This window comes from Lepisosteus platostomus, chromosome 12 (assembly GCF_059453375.1).
Source record: "Lepisosteus platostomus isolate fLepPlt1 chromosome 12, fLepPlt1.hap1, whole genome shotgun sequence".
In the NCBI taxonomy this organism is placed as follows: Eukaryota; Metazoa; Chordata; class Actinopteri; order Semionotiformes; family Lepisosteidae; genus Lepisosteus; species Lepisosteus platostomus.
Window position 1 is genome coordinate 11,585,667 of NC_142622.1, and position 15,384 is coordinate 11,601,050.

At 37.7% G+C, this 15,384-nt stretch overlaps 1 protein-coding gene across 2 annotated transcripts in view; it reads right to left on the reverse strand.

Annotated features, from left to right (window-relative positions):
* Positions 1-15,384, reverse strand: part of deptor (DEP domain containing MTOR-interacting protein) — a 50,659-nt gene that overhangs the window by 30,579 nt on the left and 4,696 nt on the right. The window contains exons 1-4 of one of the 2 annotated variants that reach the window (XM_088600975.1): positions 14,114-14,806; positions 13,656-13,757; positions 6,809-6,987; positions 4,286-4,409 (exon numbers count right to left, since the gene is read on the reverse strand). In XM_088600975.1, the coding sequence (XP_088457101.1) occupies positions 4,286-4,409; positions 6,809-6,987; positions 13,656-13,757; positions 14,114-14,121 (413 nt within the window). In that variant the 5' untranslated portion in view covers positions 14,122-14,806. Of the gene's footprint in view, positions 1-4,285; positions 4,410-6,808; positions 6,988-13,655; positions 13,758-14,113; positions 14,807-15,384 lie in introns of those variants that run through there. The other variant, XM_088600976.1, reaches the window with a different exon arrangement.

A 15,384-nucleotide genomic window follows, 5' to 3' on the forward strand; every position in this document is an offset into this window, starting at 1 on the left:
ACAAAGAGAAGGATGTAAAACAACAGGCCAAGGTGCAAGGGTGTGGTCAGCTGTGCTGTAGTTTCTGTGACAGCCCAAAGGATTCTTCTGCTGTGTGACAACAACTACTTTCTGCTTCTCTGGAGTTTTTAACACCCAAGACTTGTGAGAAGCAATACACTAACAGTGGCTTAGATCATGAGTAAAAGGATAAATGTAAATTTTAAATCAATTAAAAATATAACCTTTAGTCAACTGAAAAATTGTTCTGTTAAAATACAGTCTAGCTCCTGTTCTGTTAAAATGCAGTCTCTCTCAGTCTAGCTCTGGCTGCAACAGATTAGCTGGCCAGATAAAAGTATAAAAGTTTTAATTACGCTGGTGTTTTGGCAGGCATAAGAGCTGGCAGAGGCTAGACGAGGATGTTCAAGAAAAGCACATGGCATTGCCAATAATTTACAGCTGCTTACACCTCATCTTCATGACAGACAGTGGCAAATTCCAAACTCCACAATGGGTGGTTTGCATTCTGGGAAACATTATTAGTGACAACCAGAGACAAGGTCTCTAATTCTTTACTGCTATCTTTAGAGACATCAGATAGGAATGACTGCAACGATGAGTGCAACATAAACAAAGCCTTTAAAATATTTCCAATGAAGAAGAAGGAGTTGACCATTAACTCTCACTGATGGCCTACTTGATCTGTATATCTATTTGTTTAATAACTGTGTAAATTTTCATCTCTGAGCACCTAAATTTGATTCTTCGCTCTTGGTCATGAATTCTCTATATAAGAAGTTTTATTTTTAAAATGTGCAAAAAGGATCTTGACAGCCGTGCACTCTGGCATGCATTCTCAAGAGCGGGCTTTTTATTACCCTGTCCTTTGAAACAAAGGGTTCACAGTACAGCCAGTCATAAATCACAGAGCGAGTGTTAGCATGTCATGAACTAACACTGGTTGCTTAGAGACCGTCTCATAATAACACGGCTTCTAACTTTCTGCTATGGCACCAGAAAACCTTCTAACCTTTATGAGGTTTGCAAAAACAAAAATCGACTATCACCACGAATGTGTTGGGGCGGAGCAGTGGCTAAGGATCTGTGCCTGTGACTGGAAGGCTGTCGGTTTGTATCCCGGGGCCGGCAGAGGAATCCTACTCCGTTGGGCCCCTGAGCAAGGCCCTTAACCCCAGCTGCTCCAGGGGCGCTGTGCAATGGCTGACCCTGCGCTCTGACCCCAAGCTTCTTTCTGTCTGTGTGTCTCATAGAGAGCAAGCTGGGGTATGCGAAAAAGACAAATTCCTAACACAAGAAATTGTATGTGGCTAAGAAAGTAATCTGATCTGATCTTGATAGATGTGTAACGTCAAAAAGTAAAAACGTTTTGAATCTGGAAAGAACAAAAAAATGCATCAACTATATGTCACGTGTAAAAAAAAGAAACAGAACGCAGCATGAACACAGATACAAATGACTATCTTACACATTCATCAATGCATCTACAGTGCTAGTACACTACTGAATACTGATAAAAAAGCAGGATCCCAAGCAACTGACAGTGCACATAGTCAATCACATAGTCATAGTCAGCATCAATTGCTAAAATTTCCAGATTTGGGAAGGAGGGTAAAAAAACTAAAATAATTAAAACAATGGGAGTTTCAGAAAGTTCTCTTCCTTCAGAACTATGGACTCTTTTCTGTATTATTTATTTTCCATGTGTTTGGAAGTGCATATCACTCCTCGGAGGTTTTCAAACACATGGAAAATAAAGGAAAGGCTTGGAATTGACATGCTTCTTTGACATGAACCACCTGCAGAGTTGTTGGGCGTTTCATTCCTCACAAGTTTCAGAGTACACAAGACTGAAGCATCGGTGCATCTCTCACTGACATCACTACAAGCCTTCAGGTACTCAAGAATTCTGGGGAGTCACTGTTCAATAGAATGCTGAGAGACCAGGGTAATTAAATCTAACCCTATATACAGTAGATGATGTTCAATCAACCATGCTTCACCACTTGGGGAATCTTATTCACAGTGCGTTAGTGTTCTGGCTTGAACCCAAGACGTACGTATTATAGCGCTCAACCTGTGGTCCGAATAAGCACCTCAGCCTCAGAAAACCCTACTGACTTGATGCCAATGTGCCTCCCAATGCAGTCAGCTCCTAATGTATGGGACACAGTGGCTTACTTTTCAGCAAGATCCATATATGGAGTTCCACACTGGCACTCAAACACTGATAAAGAAAACAAAATTCACAAGTGGACAAGAACAACTACAGAGTTACAGAGTAGATCAGTTTTAGTAGTTTTGCTTTGTTGATGCCTTGGGGTTTTAGACTGAAAACTGATGGTTGTTCAAAGAAACATCTGGGCTTCACGAAGTCTTAATGATTACAGTGCACAGTAAGTGCTTCTGAATGCATTTAAAGGATATGTTTATTTAATTTCTAAATTCTCAGCTGTGGAAAACATAGAAAAACACTAACAATTTGTCAAAGATGACTAACAGCCAATGTGACCGTCTGGTGTACTAAGAATATAAGGAAGTCAGAGATGGAAGGATAAACAAGTATGAAGAAGATGCATTGCATTCTGAGAAACAGGAGCTATTGAGCTACAGCACACTGTTGATATTTATCACTGATTCCTCTTCTAGATCCAAAACCAAACTGTTATTTCAGCACTGAAGGGAGTTTAGTAATTTTAGAGAAAGGAGACATACTTCCCCTGGAGCTAATAACATTTCATTTTATAAATCAACTAGGCACCTTTTTTTTCATTCTTGTTTATATGGATGTATGATTGTTAGGGACCAGAATTTGTTTTATTTAAATCATCCATTTAAAGGGTAAGATCACCTTTGGATAATCTAGTTTATGAAAATGCTTAAATTTACTTTTAAATACATTTATATCGAAATGTATTTAGTGCTATAAGGCAGCTGGGAGAGAGAATTGGATGTACAATGTTAGACGCTAAGAAAACATTTGTACTGTATATAATAGTTTCTGTTTTTTGTGAATACTTGCAGTTTTGTTTAATAAATATTTGTATTTACATTTTTGCTAATTAACAATCTGTGAACCAAATTGTTCACGGAAGATTAGAGAGGCCACGAAACTTTTCTTGATATTGCCCGAGTAGGTGAAGTGGTGTTATTATTTGACATTTTTGGAAATGACTGTACCGATGCTGTCAGGCCGGACTACTTAACTTAAATATTTTACTTCCTGTATAACCTCTTACACCCCCCCACTTTACTATAAGGATATGAACTAAAAAGTATCCTTTTATACTATAGACTCCATAGTATGAAGCTGAACCCAAACAAAAATGTCCATAAAACTGAATATAATACTTACAAATGAGAAAGTAACATCATAAATACTACTGACTTTGATAATAATTTAAAAGTGGAAAGATTAATCAAACTTGATAGTCATATAATTTACAGTGCAAATGTTTATGACTTGGATTACAGTGTTCTGGGTTTCACTACAATAATTATCAATCACCTGACTAATGTTACATTTTAGTGGATTGTTCCTAAGAAATTTAAGTCTCCCAAAACACCGTAAACAGAGCTTCTCTCTGAATAATGAATGAGGTTTAATTTTTCTCAGTCCATCTAGTTAATGTTATGAAAACAAAAAGACTGGTATAGACATCGATACCATATTATATGGTATGGTATTCCAAAAACTGATTCGTTGCCAAGAATAAAAAATGAGTGTTAGTAAAATAAATATGACCAACTTAAAAAAATAAAAGTCATTTCAGTCTGTACTTTATATATTTTAGAAGTGCATGAAGGAACTATGAAGGGAAGATGGTATATTTTGAGAAGCAATGCAAGAAAAAAAATAAACAAAAGATTCCTCACTTCATAGTTTTTGCTAATCGTGACTGAGGAGTGGAAAATATGCAGGCTACTATACTATCGTATAGTACCTACTATGAAAGCAAAACTTGGAACAAAAAATATGTTGTCAGACACGGTTAATGGAAATATTGATACAGAAAATCAGAATACTTCAATCTACATCATTACAATGTTACATTGACTGGCTAATATTACACATTTACAGTGGATTTCAGGAATTTCAAATCACTGTATGCAGCATACCTGAATGTACGAATTGTACCCGAGGATGCTAATGCTGATAATAATAATAAGCATTATTATTATTAATAATTATATTGTTATTATTATAGTTGTGGACCCCACCTATTATTTGTTTTGATAGTCATCTTTGTAGTTGCCATTGAAAATCGAATATACTGTAACATACTTTTCATATAACCTTTGCCCTCGCATGAAAATCTTGGCTTCATTATCCAATGGGAAGGTTCCATCATCTTTCCTGAAACGGTAGAAGAGCTTTGCATCTTTGAATTCTTTGTGTTCATCACAGACTGCAAAAGAAAAACAAGACAAACTGTTTACATACTAAACACTACAGAGATTTCACTCAATATCCCTAAAATGATATGTTCCGCATATTGTATTACTAAAAATATATACAGTATCTGTGCTATGCAATACCATAGCTCCTTTAAAGAGCCCACATCAATATTTTTTTCTTCCAGAATTGTTCAATCTATTGCTAGCTTCAAAGTATGGAGACATTTCCTTCTTCCACAAATTTAAGAGAGCATGAGAGCATGTAAGTTTAAAATGATTCATGGTTGTTTCCACTAGTCATTATTTTCTAACCAGACAGTTTTTTTAAAACTTTCATACCCAACCAATGTGGAATCACCAATTGTAATTTGTTCAGCTATGTAGCTACACATCCTGTACAACTGAGGAGAGAATGACACAGGGACATGCACTGTTCAGGACAGAGCAGATGTATCTGCCAGTAAATACACACTGCACATACAGTATGTATACATTCCAGAGTGCCTTAATTGTAAGCAGGCCAACTGGAGGAGGAACACGTCTCTCATCGATGTCACTGCAATCCTACAAGTGCCTAGCAACAGGAATCGCTGTTGCTAAAAAATTCAAATAAATCTGACGGACTAGTCCCAACCCTACCCCTGACAGCATGCAGGCGATTTTGCACAGCTTGGGGGGATCCTTATCACAGTCTGATATTGACTGACAAAGTGCCTTTACTACTGTTAGAAGCATTCAAAATCCAAAAGACACATTCACAATGGCAAGCCAGCAGATTTTGTCAAAATGAACAGTGCAACACGAACCAAAGGTCACAGAATTGAATATCGATTCAAGAACAGGAGCACCTGGTTTACTCGTAGGAAGTGTGGAAAAGTCACCCCAGCCATATTATTGTTGAACCCGATACCCTGGTTTCTTACTAGAAACAGCTGGATGAGATCCTTGGTCTGCCAACTAACAAATGGGTTAGATAGGCCGAATGGTCTCCTTTCGCTTGTAACCTTTCTTTTGTTCCTAACCGGTAGAGTAACTTGAGAGCACTGGCAAATACAGGCAGCGCAAAAAAAAAACTCAAAGCAAATTAGCTCAAAGCAAAAACGGGTGGAGCCACTAATCAAAGAAACACTGTGAAACACAGAGGTCACTCTAGCACAAAGAAAAGTGGCTGTAGAACTAGCTCTGCACATGGAAGCCTGAAAATGCATTTCAAGGGTATCTCAGTCTCCACACAATCTTGCTGAAAACATTTTTGCTGTAGTTAGGCCCATCAACTAAACAATTAAATAATTCCTTAAGACTGCTAGCAAGCTGGGAATCATCATTGAGTAGGAGCAGTTGAGTACTCAATGGAACAGTTATACCTCTAAAGTCCAAGATCACATCAGTCACATACACCCAGAAGTGTCCCATCACAGGACATTCCAAAAACATGTAAGTTACGTATCGGTCATGGGTGCTCTACATCTGTGATGTTATGAGTGATCTTCATCTGCAAACCCAGGTCTAGTGCAGCATATGTTCTATGTACAAGTTAAAAAGGGAACAGGTGCCATGCTAACATTTTTATAGACAGAAAAAATATTTTGTGATGGAGAGAAAGTATAATTTCAGATATCATTGAATACAGGACAATCATCAAACATTGGGTGTCTAACCCTGGTCCTGGAGAACCTCTGTAAAATTTGAGGTCACATGGTTTTAAAGATTGACAACAACTACTGATTAAATAAACAAGTAATCGGTTCAATTAAGAGAGGCCTGATCCTTATAGTGCATATATTTTGCATACAGATCTCTAAGAGTTGTTATTTTTATACTTCATATAAATATAATAGTGTTAACAAATCAATGTGTCCATTTCAACCAGTGCAAGTATTACTTTTTTATGCAGCCAAACAATTTCCATATTAAAAAACAATAATATATGTGAAACTTATTTATTTACTCGGCCAGGGGTCAACTGTTCTTGTTCTTTAGTTATGTATGAACTACTAAGAAATGATTGAATGGTATTTAAAAAAATAAGATGTGTCGAGTCAGATGACGTGTAAATCATATTCCATTTGTTCTATATGCTTTCTTTCAAAACTAAAGAAACATCTGTGAAAGAAAACCAGTGTGTTCATTATGAAAGTCCATTGAAGACTAATATAAAGCAATTCAGATAATCACTAAGCTGCTTTAATACACATATAATAATAAGCATATTATGTGGTATTATAAGGTTCAATATTTCTGCACATACAACAATTGATGCTAATGATACTGTATATTGTGCATTAGTAAGGACACCATCACAGCAACTCCAAAAGAATGTAAAAACAATGACGAATTTGTACGTTTCTAGAAAATGGCACAAGGTAAGAGCATTGCAGCAGCTTTTCACAAAATTGTGAAACACACCTACCATGATGAATGATGCTCTGGTCCAGTAGTTTCTGCAAAATCTTGATTGCAATTTCTCTGTCAGATGCTTCCTTATGCTCCATCAGCCAGTCAATCAGCTCTTTTGCTACGAAACAGTTGGGGTAGGTCCTGAGATGGTGCCTGCGATCTTTAATAACCTTTCCCTCATGGAGGCGAAGCCTGAATGGAAAAAAAAACAACATGTCACGTTAAACCGCAGCGTAATAAAATGAGAAATAATCAGATATACCATAGTTAGATTACAGTGTGTTTCCATACTGTGGTAATAGTTATTATAAAGGTGATCAGGTCCATAGGTTTTTTTTATTACATAAGGCAATGCCTCTGGGAAGTACATTTTGTATCTTTATAAAAATGCAGCTTGACTTCTTATGTTTATATGTTTAAGGTAAAAATAAAAAAGTCCAATTAGTTTACAGATGTTGGAGTAGTATCACGGAACCTAATGACTTGTGTCAGTCACTGTTTAATTTTCTGAGGGGTTACGCTCTCTGTGAACGGTATCATGTTGATTTCTCTTAAGCACTGTAATATTGGTAATCCTGGCCCTAAATCTGGGTAAACAACAGTTTGCACGTTGACACCCTTGTAAAAAATTAAGTACAACTATGAATAATTTTCCAAGCATAACTGAAAACTGATGGTATCTCCCTCTTGTTAAGAGAATTTACCCTTATTAATACTCTCTCTTTTCTATCCATGAACTGTTTTCAACAATCCTTATTCACACATTACCTTGAATGCTTTCTGTGTTCAATTTAAGAATTAATATTTAATATGGAACCTTTGGTAGTCTAAATATATCATAGAATTTCCTCTCGTGGTCAAAGATGCTAGCTGAGAGTGGTTTCATGTATTACAGCTATGCCTAATTTTCTGTCCTATTTTAACATTTTCACAAAAGGTTGATTGTTCTCAAACAGCAACACTGGCAAACCGAATAGCTCAGCCAAGTGCTGCATATATTGTAAGTATATGCTCCTCCAAGGCAGTAACATCAACAGCTACTGTCTCAGTTGCCCACCATGACCCAGAACCCACAGGCTACTGCATAATTTTCAACAGGATATTCTTAAAATAACTGTGCAGCAATGTACAGCTTCAATTCTTGAGTCTGTCCTCTGGACTTTCACCACACAACATATGCAAAGAAATGCAATACTAAATTCTGTATTCAAACGGCCTACCACTTTGTTTAAATTACTTCCTAAAATATTGTATGCATAATGTTAAGAACTAGTTGTTGTTTCAGAAACACAAACTTTCATACTCAAATTTGCCATCTTTTTTCTAAACACTCTATCCTATACAGGGTTGCATGGGAATTGGAGTCTATCCTGGCAACTGGTACAAAGCAGGATAAACCCTGGATGGGATGCCAGTTTTTGCAGGACCTCACAGACACAGACACACTCAGACCAAGGTCAAATTTCCCAGAAACCAATTGACCTGCCAGTGTAACTTTGGATTTTGGGAAGAAACCAGAGCAAATGGCAGAAGCCCAAGTGAACACGGGGAGAACACACAAACTCCACACAGATAGCACCCCCAGGAATTGAACCCCAGGCCCCCCAGTGTTGTGAAACAGCAATGCTGACCAGTGTGCCACCTGCTATTTGTTTTCCTGTTTGTTTGATTAATCATTTTCTGCACTTTTAAGAGGGGCTTTCGTCCCATAGCGACATGCATACAGGAGAAGATCCACTTCATCCACAGGGTCGTCCACAGCAGCTGTTTTGTGTCACCAGCCCCTCTACACAGCAGGTCAGGTGGAGAAGGGAGAATTTAATTCTCTTAACAGAATATACTGCCAATAACACAGATATTTTTAGAAGCATACAGGAAATATTCCATTATCTGTCAATTTTAAAAAGGTTTATCTTCTCATTCTAATTAAAAGGTTAATTTTCGGAATTAGGAAAGGAAATAGTCTATTATGCATTTCAGGACATACATGGACAAAACACAGATGTCCTCTATTTAACATTCTACAACTTTCAGTGTTCCAGGTATGCAATGTTATGAATTTTGATTCATATCTCCAGACAGATACGGTGGCACAGTGGCACAGTTGTTAGCACTGCAGCCTAGCAGGGTGAATCCTGCCTTGCGCCAGTTGCTTGCAGGGCTAGGCTTAGACTCCCCTACAACCCTGACTTGGATAAAGCAGTTAAGCTTGGATGGATCTCACTACAGATGTGACAAATGCTCCATGAAGTTAATCAGCCACAAACAGTTGATGAGCCAGGATCCAAAGTCAACATGTTTCATCAGGTGTTTGTAACTTAAGAGACCTTGGGGAGTTCAATAAATATTAAACCAAGCAAGACTAACAAGTAGCTGTGGCAGAAAATGAACAAGGAGTGCATCACTTGTGTTGCAATCTGTAATGTGGCTTGTTTAGGTTAAATACACAATAAAAGATAATCACAAGCTGAATTATTAGTCTATGAAAAAAGTAAAAAAAGTCAAAAGTTTTTCTGGACACATTATTTTATCAATTATTTTAAACAAGCAAAATGTTTGATTTGATTCATCCAATGTTAATTTCTTGTACACTGTGTACAAGGAAAGAAAAAATAATTTACTATATATTCAGCAAAAAGACAACCAAACATTGGTTGCTATGACTGTAATGGCTGTTCATAATACAAATCATAAAACCATCAGCCCAGCTTGCTAAAATCAAAACACAATTTAGCAAGTAATATATTTCTATTTAGCGTTTTACAAACACATTATGGCATGTATACATTTGCTCTTGGAAACTGCTGTTAATTCTGTTGCGTTGCTTTTGTAGGTGGCTATTTAAAAAAAATGGAAAAGAAAAAAACAGAAAAATGTAGCTAGCCTTTAACACACAGAAGACTAAAATTCTGCTCCAGCTGCTAAATATCGTGAGGTCCCTTGAGGTGTAGCAAATGTCTCGTGTAAAGAAAATTAGCTGACTGTGCTCTTACATGCCATCAACTATAAACAGATGCGCAAAAGGTCACATATGAGAGTAAGCTAAACAAATGTAAAGTTTTCTTTTTATTCAAATGTGACTTTTTAATGTTCCATATCAGCTGTTGTTACCTACAGTATGTTGGTAATCATACATACTGTAATAATGTACTTTCTTGCAACAATATAGTAGGGTATTTATAGTAATACTAGTATAAACAACACCCCTGATTGGAAATCAGGAAATCAAAAAGTTCACGAAAATGTGCACAGAAATTTGGAAACCATTCTAAACAAAAGGGCCTCAGACTGTGTATTTTCCTATGATACTGACCTAGTAGTTCAAAGCACTGGGACTAACTCTTGCATGAAAAGCAAATATAAAGTCATCAAATTTTTTAACGGAAGACGCATTCTGTTCAAAAGGGACTGATGAACTTGCCAAGTCCAGAGTGAACATACAGTAAACTTTATACTACACGTTTTATGCTAAATTTCCTTCTATAAAGATGTGATAGTGACCTGCTGACAAGCACCTCATTTTATGGGTGTTTAACTCTTCATGCCAGCAACATTCTTTAAACAGCAGAGAATGAAAACAGAATATGGAAATGATTTGACAAATTACATGGTGATATTAACGGGTTAGCTGAAGCCTGTGTACAGCAGGTGTTGCTCCCGTTAATATCACCATGTAATTTGTCAAATCATTTCCATATTCTGTTTTCATTCTCTGCTGTTTTCAAGCAGGGGTAACCACTCTCGCCTCCAAAAAATCCGGAAGTAAAATCCATTACTTTAAAGGAACATTTTAAGATATATTTTCAGGTGGGTAGCTACGTCAGAATGTGTAGGCTGCAAAGGAACAAGTAATAGGTTTATTGCATGCTGAAAAAAGAAGAAAGAGAACACAACGTTTCAGCTGTGGAGCCTTCTTCAGGTGTGAGAGAGACAGGGCAGTAGGCAAAGGTAAAGTAGCGGGAGAACAAAGGTTGGGAGGGAGGAGGAGTGAGAGGCGGGAGCAGGGGACAGAAAGAGAGGCCAATCAAGAGGTGTGAGAAGTCAGAATGGGTGCAGAGAGGTGTGAAATGAAACTTCCAATGAATGGAGAAAATTTAAAAGAACATTAGTCTGTCGTTAAGAGAAGGATATGGTTATTTTAAGATATGGTTTGCAATAACTACTGTGTGATCCAGGTAAATACCTCAGCCTCTCAGTGATCTTTTACCTACAAATCGACTTCCATGACAAGCCCAGACACTTTCACACAGCCAGTTCGTATCTGGGGTTCTCCTCACAATCTCAACTCCACCCAGTCCTTGGCCACTGAACACTAAATTTAGAGTCAATCTGATGACCACGGGGAGCCAAGTCATTGTGTAATCTGAGAACAGATTTTTACTTTTCAAAAGTCTGCAATATGTTCCATCTGCCTATGACAATGAACTCAGAAGATGCTTTATACCCTTTTTAACAAGCAAAAGAAAGGTTTCTCATGTAAAGAAAAGTATTTTTTCCTATTTGCATGAGCTGTCTGAGAAAATATGACACAATATACTGTATACTATATGTTACCTATGTATTATGGAGCTTTAATCAAATTTAATTCACTGTACACTAAAATAAAAAAGATCAATTGAGCTTATACAACATATTTTTGACTCACAGGCTTATCCGCATGGAGATTAATTTAAAAGATGTTAGAGACTCCAAACAGGCTCCAAAGGGAAATGACTTCACTTTCAGTTCTCAGTATATATTTTCATGAAAACTAAAGGTGGTAACAAACACTCAGACTTCTCCTTTCCTTAGTATTTTATGCTTGTTACTTCTAATTTTCCAAATTTTACAACTATGTTAATAGTTCATAGATCATAACAATACCAACAGATCAACATCAACAATAGATGTGTAATGCACATTATATGGAAACTTCATAATCTGTTTTAATAACCTTTAAGAACTGGAAATTCCTGTAAATTCATGAATGTAATATTTGATTTCTTTATGTTTGGCTGTTTGGCACTATAAGGGATGCCCTCTATTATTTTTATATTTTTATCCAATTGCAAGTGTTTCTCTAAACAAAGGGTACAGATGAAAGGTCAAAGCTGTTGCAGCTTTACTTTCTCTGGGAGTGTGCTTGGCAGCAAATGTCATAATTCCTAAATTAAATTCAAACCACGGTCTTCAGAAGCTGTCTCTGTTGTAACCCGTGACATTGAGACAGCAATTAATTCACTGATGTTATTGGGCTTATTTTCCAATCTTCAGCAAACATAACCATGTCGTAGTTTGAAAACAATTTTACTTATGTAATTAGCAGCATGGCCTTCAGCCAAATTTAAAAAATGGAGAAAAGTTATAAAACAGCATGTCCATTTTTCAGGAATCTAAAAAAAAAACACTTAACATTGAATATTTTTTAATTGTCACAGCATTTGGATTGGTGGCCATGGTTCAAAGGAATTTCTGGCTGAAGCCCACAATCGTATCTCTTATCTGCAGAAACACAGAAGGCAACACCAAGAAGAGGATAAGACAAGCTTTGCTTCCACTAGACTTCTTCTTTGAACTCTTTCACACTATCATTTCACACCTGCACACTGGACAAAGCTAGCCTGAGCGGTGTTTTATATTTTTTGTTTTATATTCAAAATGGGGTAACTTAATCACCTTATTAAAAGTGCTTAAAGTTGCTTATTAAAGGAAATAACATGTTTTTTTTCTTATCTGAAGCACTTTTATGTGTGAAATTGTGTTAATAATTGCTGCCTCTTGTTCTGAACTTAAGATAATGATTGTTTGACTCTTTTATGTTTGCGTGCGGTTAGCCTGTTACCTATTATAACACTGCTCATCTATGGTTTAGATAAACGTGCCACAAGACTTCTCAAGTGGAAATATTAGCACCATGCTTCAATATCTATACATACAGTATATATCTATCCAGAGATAATATCTAAATATATATTAAACAGATAAAGGAACCAGTAAACTTTGCAAGTCCAAAGTTAACATACAGTGAACTACTTCACACATTTTATGCTAAATTTCTTTTTGTGACCTACTGACAAGCACTTCATTTTACAAGTGTTTTAACTCTTCATACCAGCAGCCTCTTCAGACTGTTATCTGAAACTTGGGTACAGTAACTGGGGTCTATGCCCGAGTAATGGACAAAACCTGCTACGTCTCCAGAACATGAAGAGTAGATTGAAGTGGCCCGAGTGCTTGGTCAGGAAACCCACCAGGCATGAAGATTTTCACCGAAGAACCAGTAGGAACATCCCATTAATATACAGGGGAACTGCAGTCACAATTTCTCACATTGTCTTGGTGTCGGTAACAAAATAAATGAATTGACGGTATAGGAAAAAAAAATGATGGACAAATTCAGAATTAAGCACAAAATCGTGCACTTTATGAAATGACTGTATGGTCTCCATTTTGTCGCCAACCCCTGGTCTCTCCAAGAGCGAGAGTTTGGGTGAATAGTGATGTGAGGCAGCCCTTTGTGAATGTGCTGCAAACTCACACACCCGGATTCCCAACCTGAGCTCCTCAAGTCAGTATGCTGCTTCCCTTGTGCACGACAAGCGCCCTGTTCACATTTCACAAAACAACAGGTGTTCTTTCAAGATGTGGCTTGTCACGCGTTTGTGTGAATGTTTTGGGCCCGCACATCCTCCCCCCCCCAAAAAAAAAAACAAACTACAATCGCCAGCTCCGGTCGTCGTGCAATGCAAAGTCGTATTTCACCGTGCACATGCGAGAGTTCAAGAAAAGCAAAAACGGAAATGCTGTATCGTTTCAGGGGCTGAACCCACTGCGTCGCCTCGGCTCCTCGAGTCAAACGCGCGCGGAAGAGCTCCTCCTACCTCAACTGCTCCCCAGTGACCAGAACCTCCGCCACGCGCTCCAGCTCTGCAGCCTTCTTCTGCATGGCGTGCTCGATTCCTTCCATTTCTAGGGACCTGTTTCTAAGAAACGCGGTTAAAACATGTTACGCCTCAGAAGAGACAACTTCACAAAGATAAGACCTAAACATACATCACGCCAAATGTGTTTTAATACCGTGCGGTGTTAACGAAAAGGCGTTCACGTTTTTAACATGCAGCACGGCAATTATTAATAGAAAAAAACTGCGTTTCCTTTAAATCTACCTTTGCGCCGTCGGTTGTCTTTATTAAAATTCGTTCGTCTATTAACGACTTAAGAAATGACATTAATGCTCTGGGGATTAAAGGCGCGGTCTAAATACAGCAAACTAGGGTTATCAATGTTCTGTCAAAGACAGCTCCATTGTGTAAACAAATGTTTTAAATTAAACACTTACCTTAACATTCCAGGTATTGCTTCGATTTGAAAAGTGGAAGTACCCTACATATTGTATTCGTGAGGCAGGCTGAACTTGACAAAAGCGGAGATATTCATTTTTAAATGTTCTTTATCATTACACGCCGAGCCACCTTAACCCATACAAAGACGATCGCTTTGAATTAGCCACTTCACCCCACCAATCAAACAGATAATTTACAATTTTATGTCTAAAAATAAAACGCAAAGCTTCAAATTATTACTGAATTAAAGAAAAAATCACCAGCCTAGCAGCCAGTGGATCTATGCGGACGGTAATAATAGAGTAGCATTCCACAATCCATACGTCTGTCAGTACTAGAAACCCTATTTTTCTCAACAGTTCGCTTTATACTAGGTAAATATTATTATAAAGCATACAGTTTTTTGCGGATTCTAATTTTGCATTCGATACCACGACACTGTGCTGTGCAGACCTAACACTCCAACTGCTGCATTTCAAAAAGGATCAGACTACATGCATTCCTGGGTGGTTACGCGATAAAACCGTTCGAAACCCAGGAATACACTTCTTCGGGTTATCAGACAGATGTCAAACGGACCGGTGTGTCCTGTTGGCCGCAGTTAATCCCATTCGCTGTCACATTCGCGTTTATTTACCAGTGCACTAGGTGAGGCACATTTGAGTCTTTGTGGCGAGCCTGCCCACTAGGTAGGGCTGTCACTGGGGGGAGTTGTCAGACTAGGCGGGGCGTGGAGTTGTTTTTCTCAGCAAACAACCTCTTGCGAAATACGAGTCGATAGATTTAAGTTAATGCTTTATCTTAACAGGTGTCGGAACAAGAAAAGCAAATGCAAAATATTATAAACTTCTAATTTGACCCTTTTGGCATCACACTGACAAATAGGACAGACAGAAATTTTGATACCGGCCAAGACCACCTTTTTTCTCCAAATGTTCCTTTTTTAACTTCATTTTTTGTGAAAACTGATTATTTTTCCATCATTTTCCATAAATAAAGTGTGGGAGTTTTTTTTATATAAACCAATTTAAAATTCACAGTGCATAAAACAACTGCTCTTATTTTTTCCATATGTAACTTTGGCATAAGTACTGCAGCCGATGTCCTGGATCACTGGTGTGGGTTCTGACGCTTTGCCATTGCTCGGTCTCGGCATGCTGAAAAACAGATCGACTGATCATGGTCGTCTTGTCAGTCTCTCTGTCTTTAGTCCCTGAGACACTGAACATGTCTAGATGCTACTCTCATCGCTCACTGTCTTTTCTGA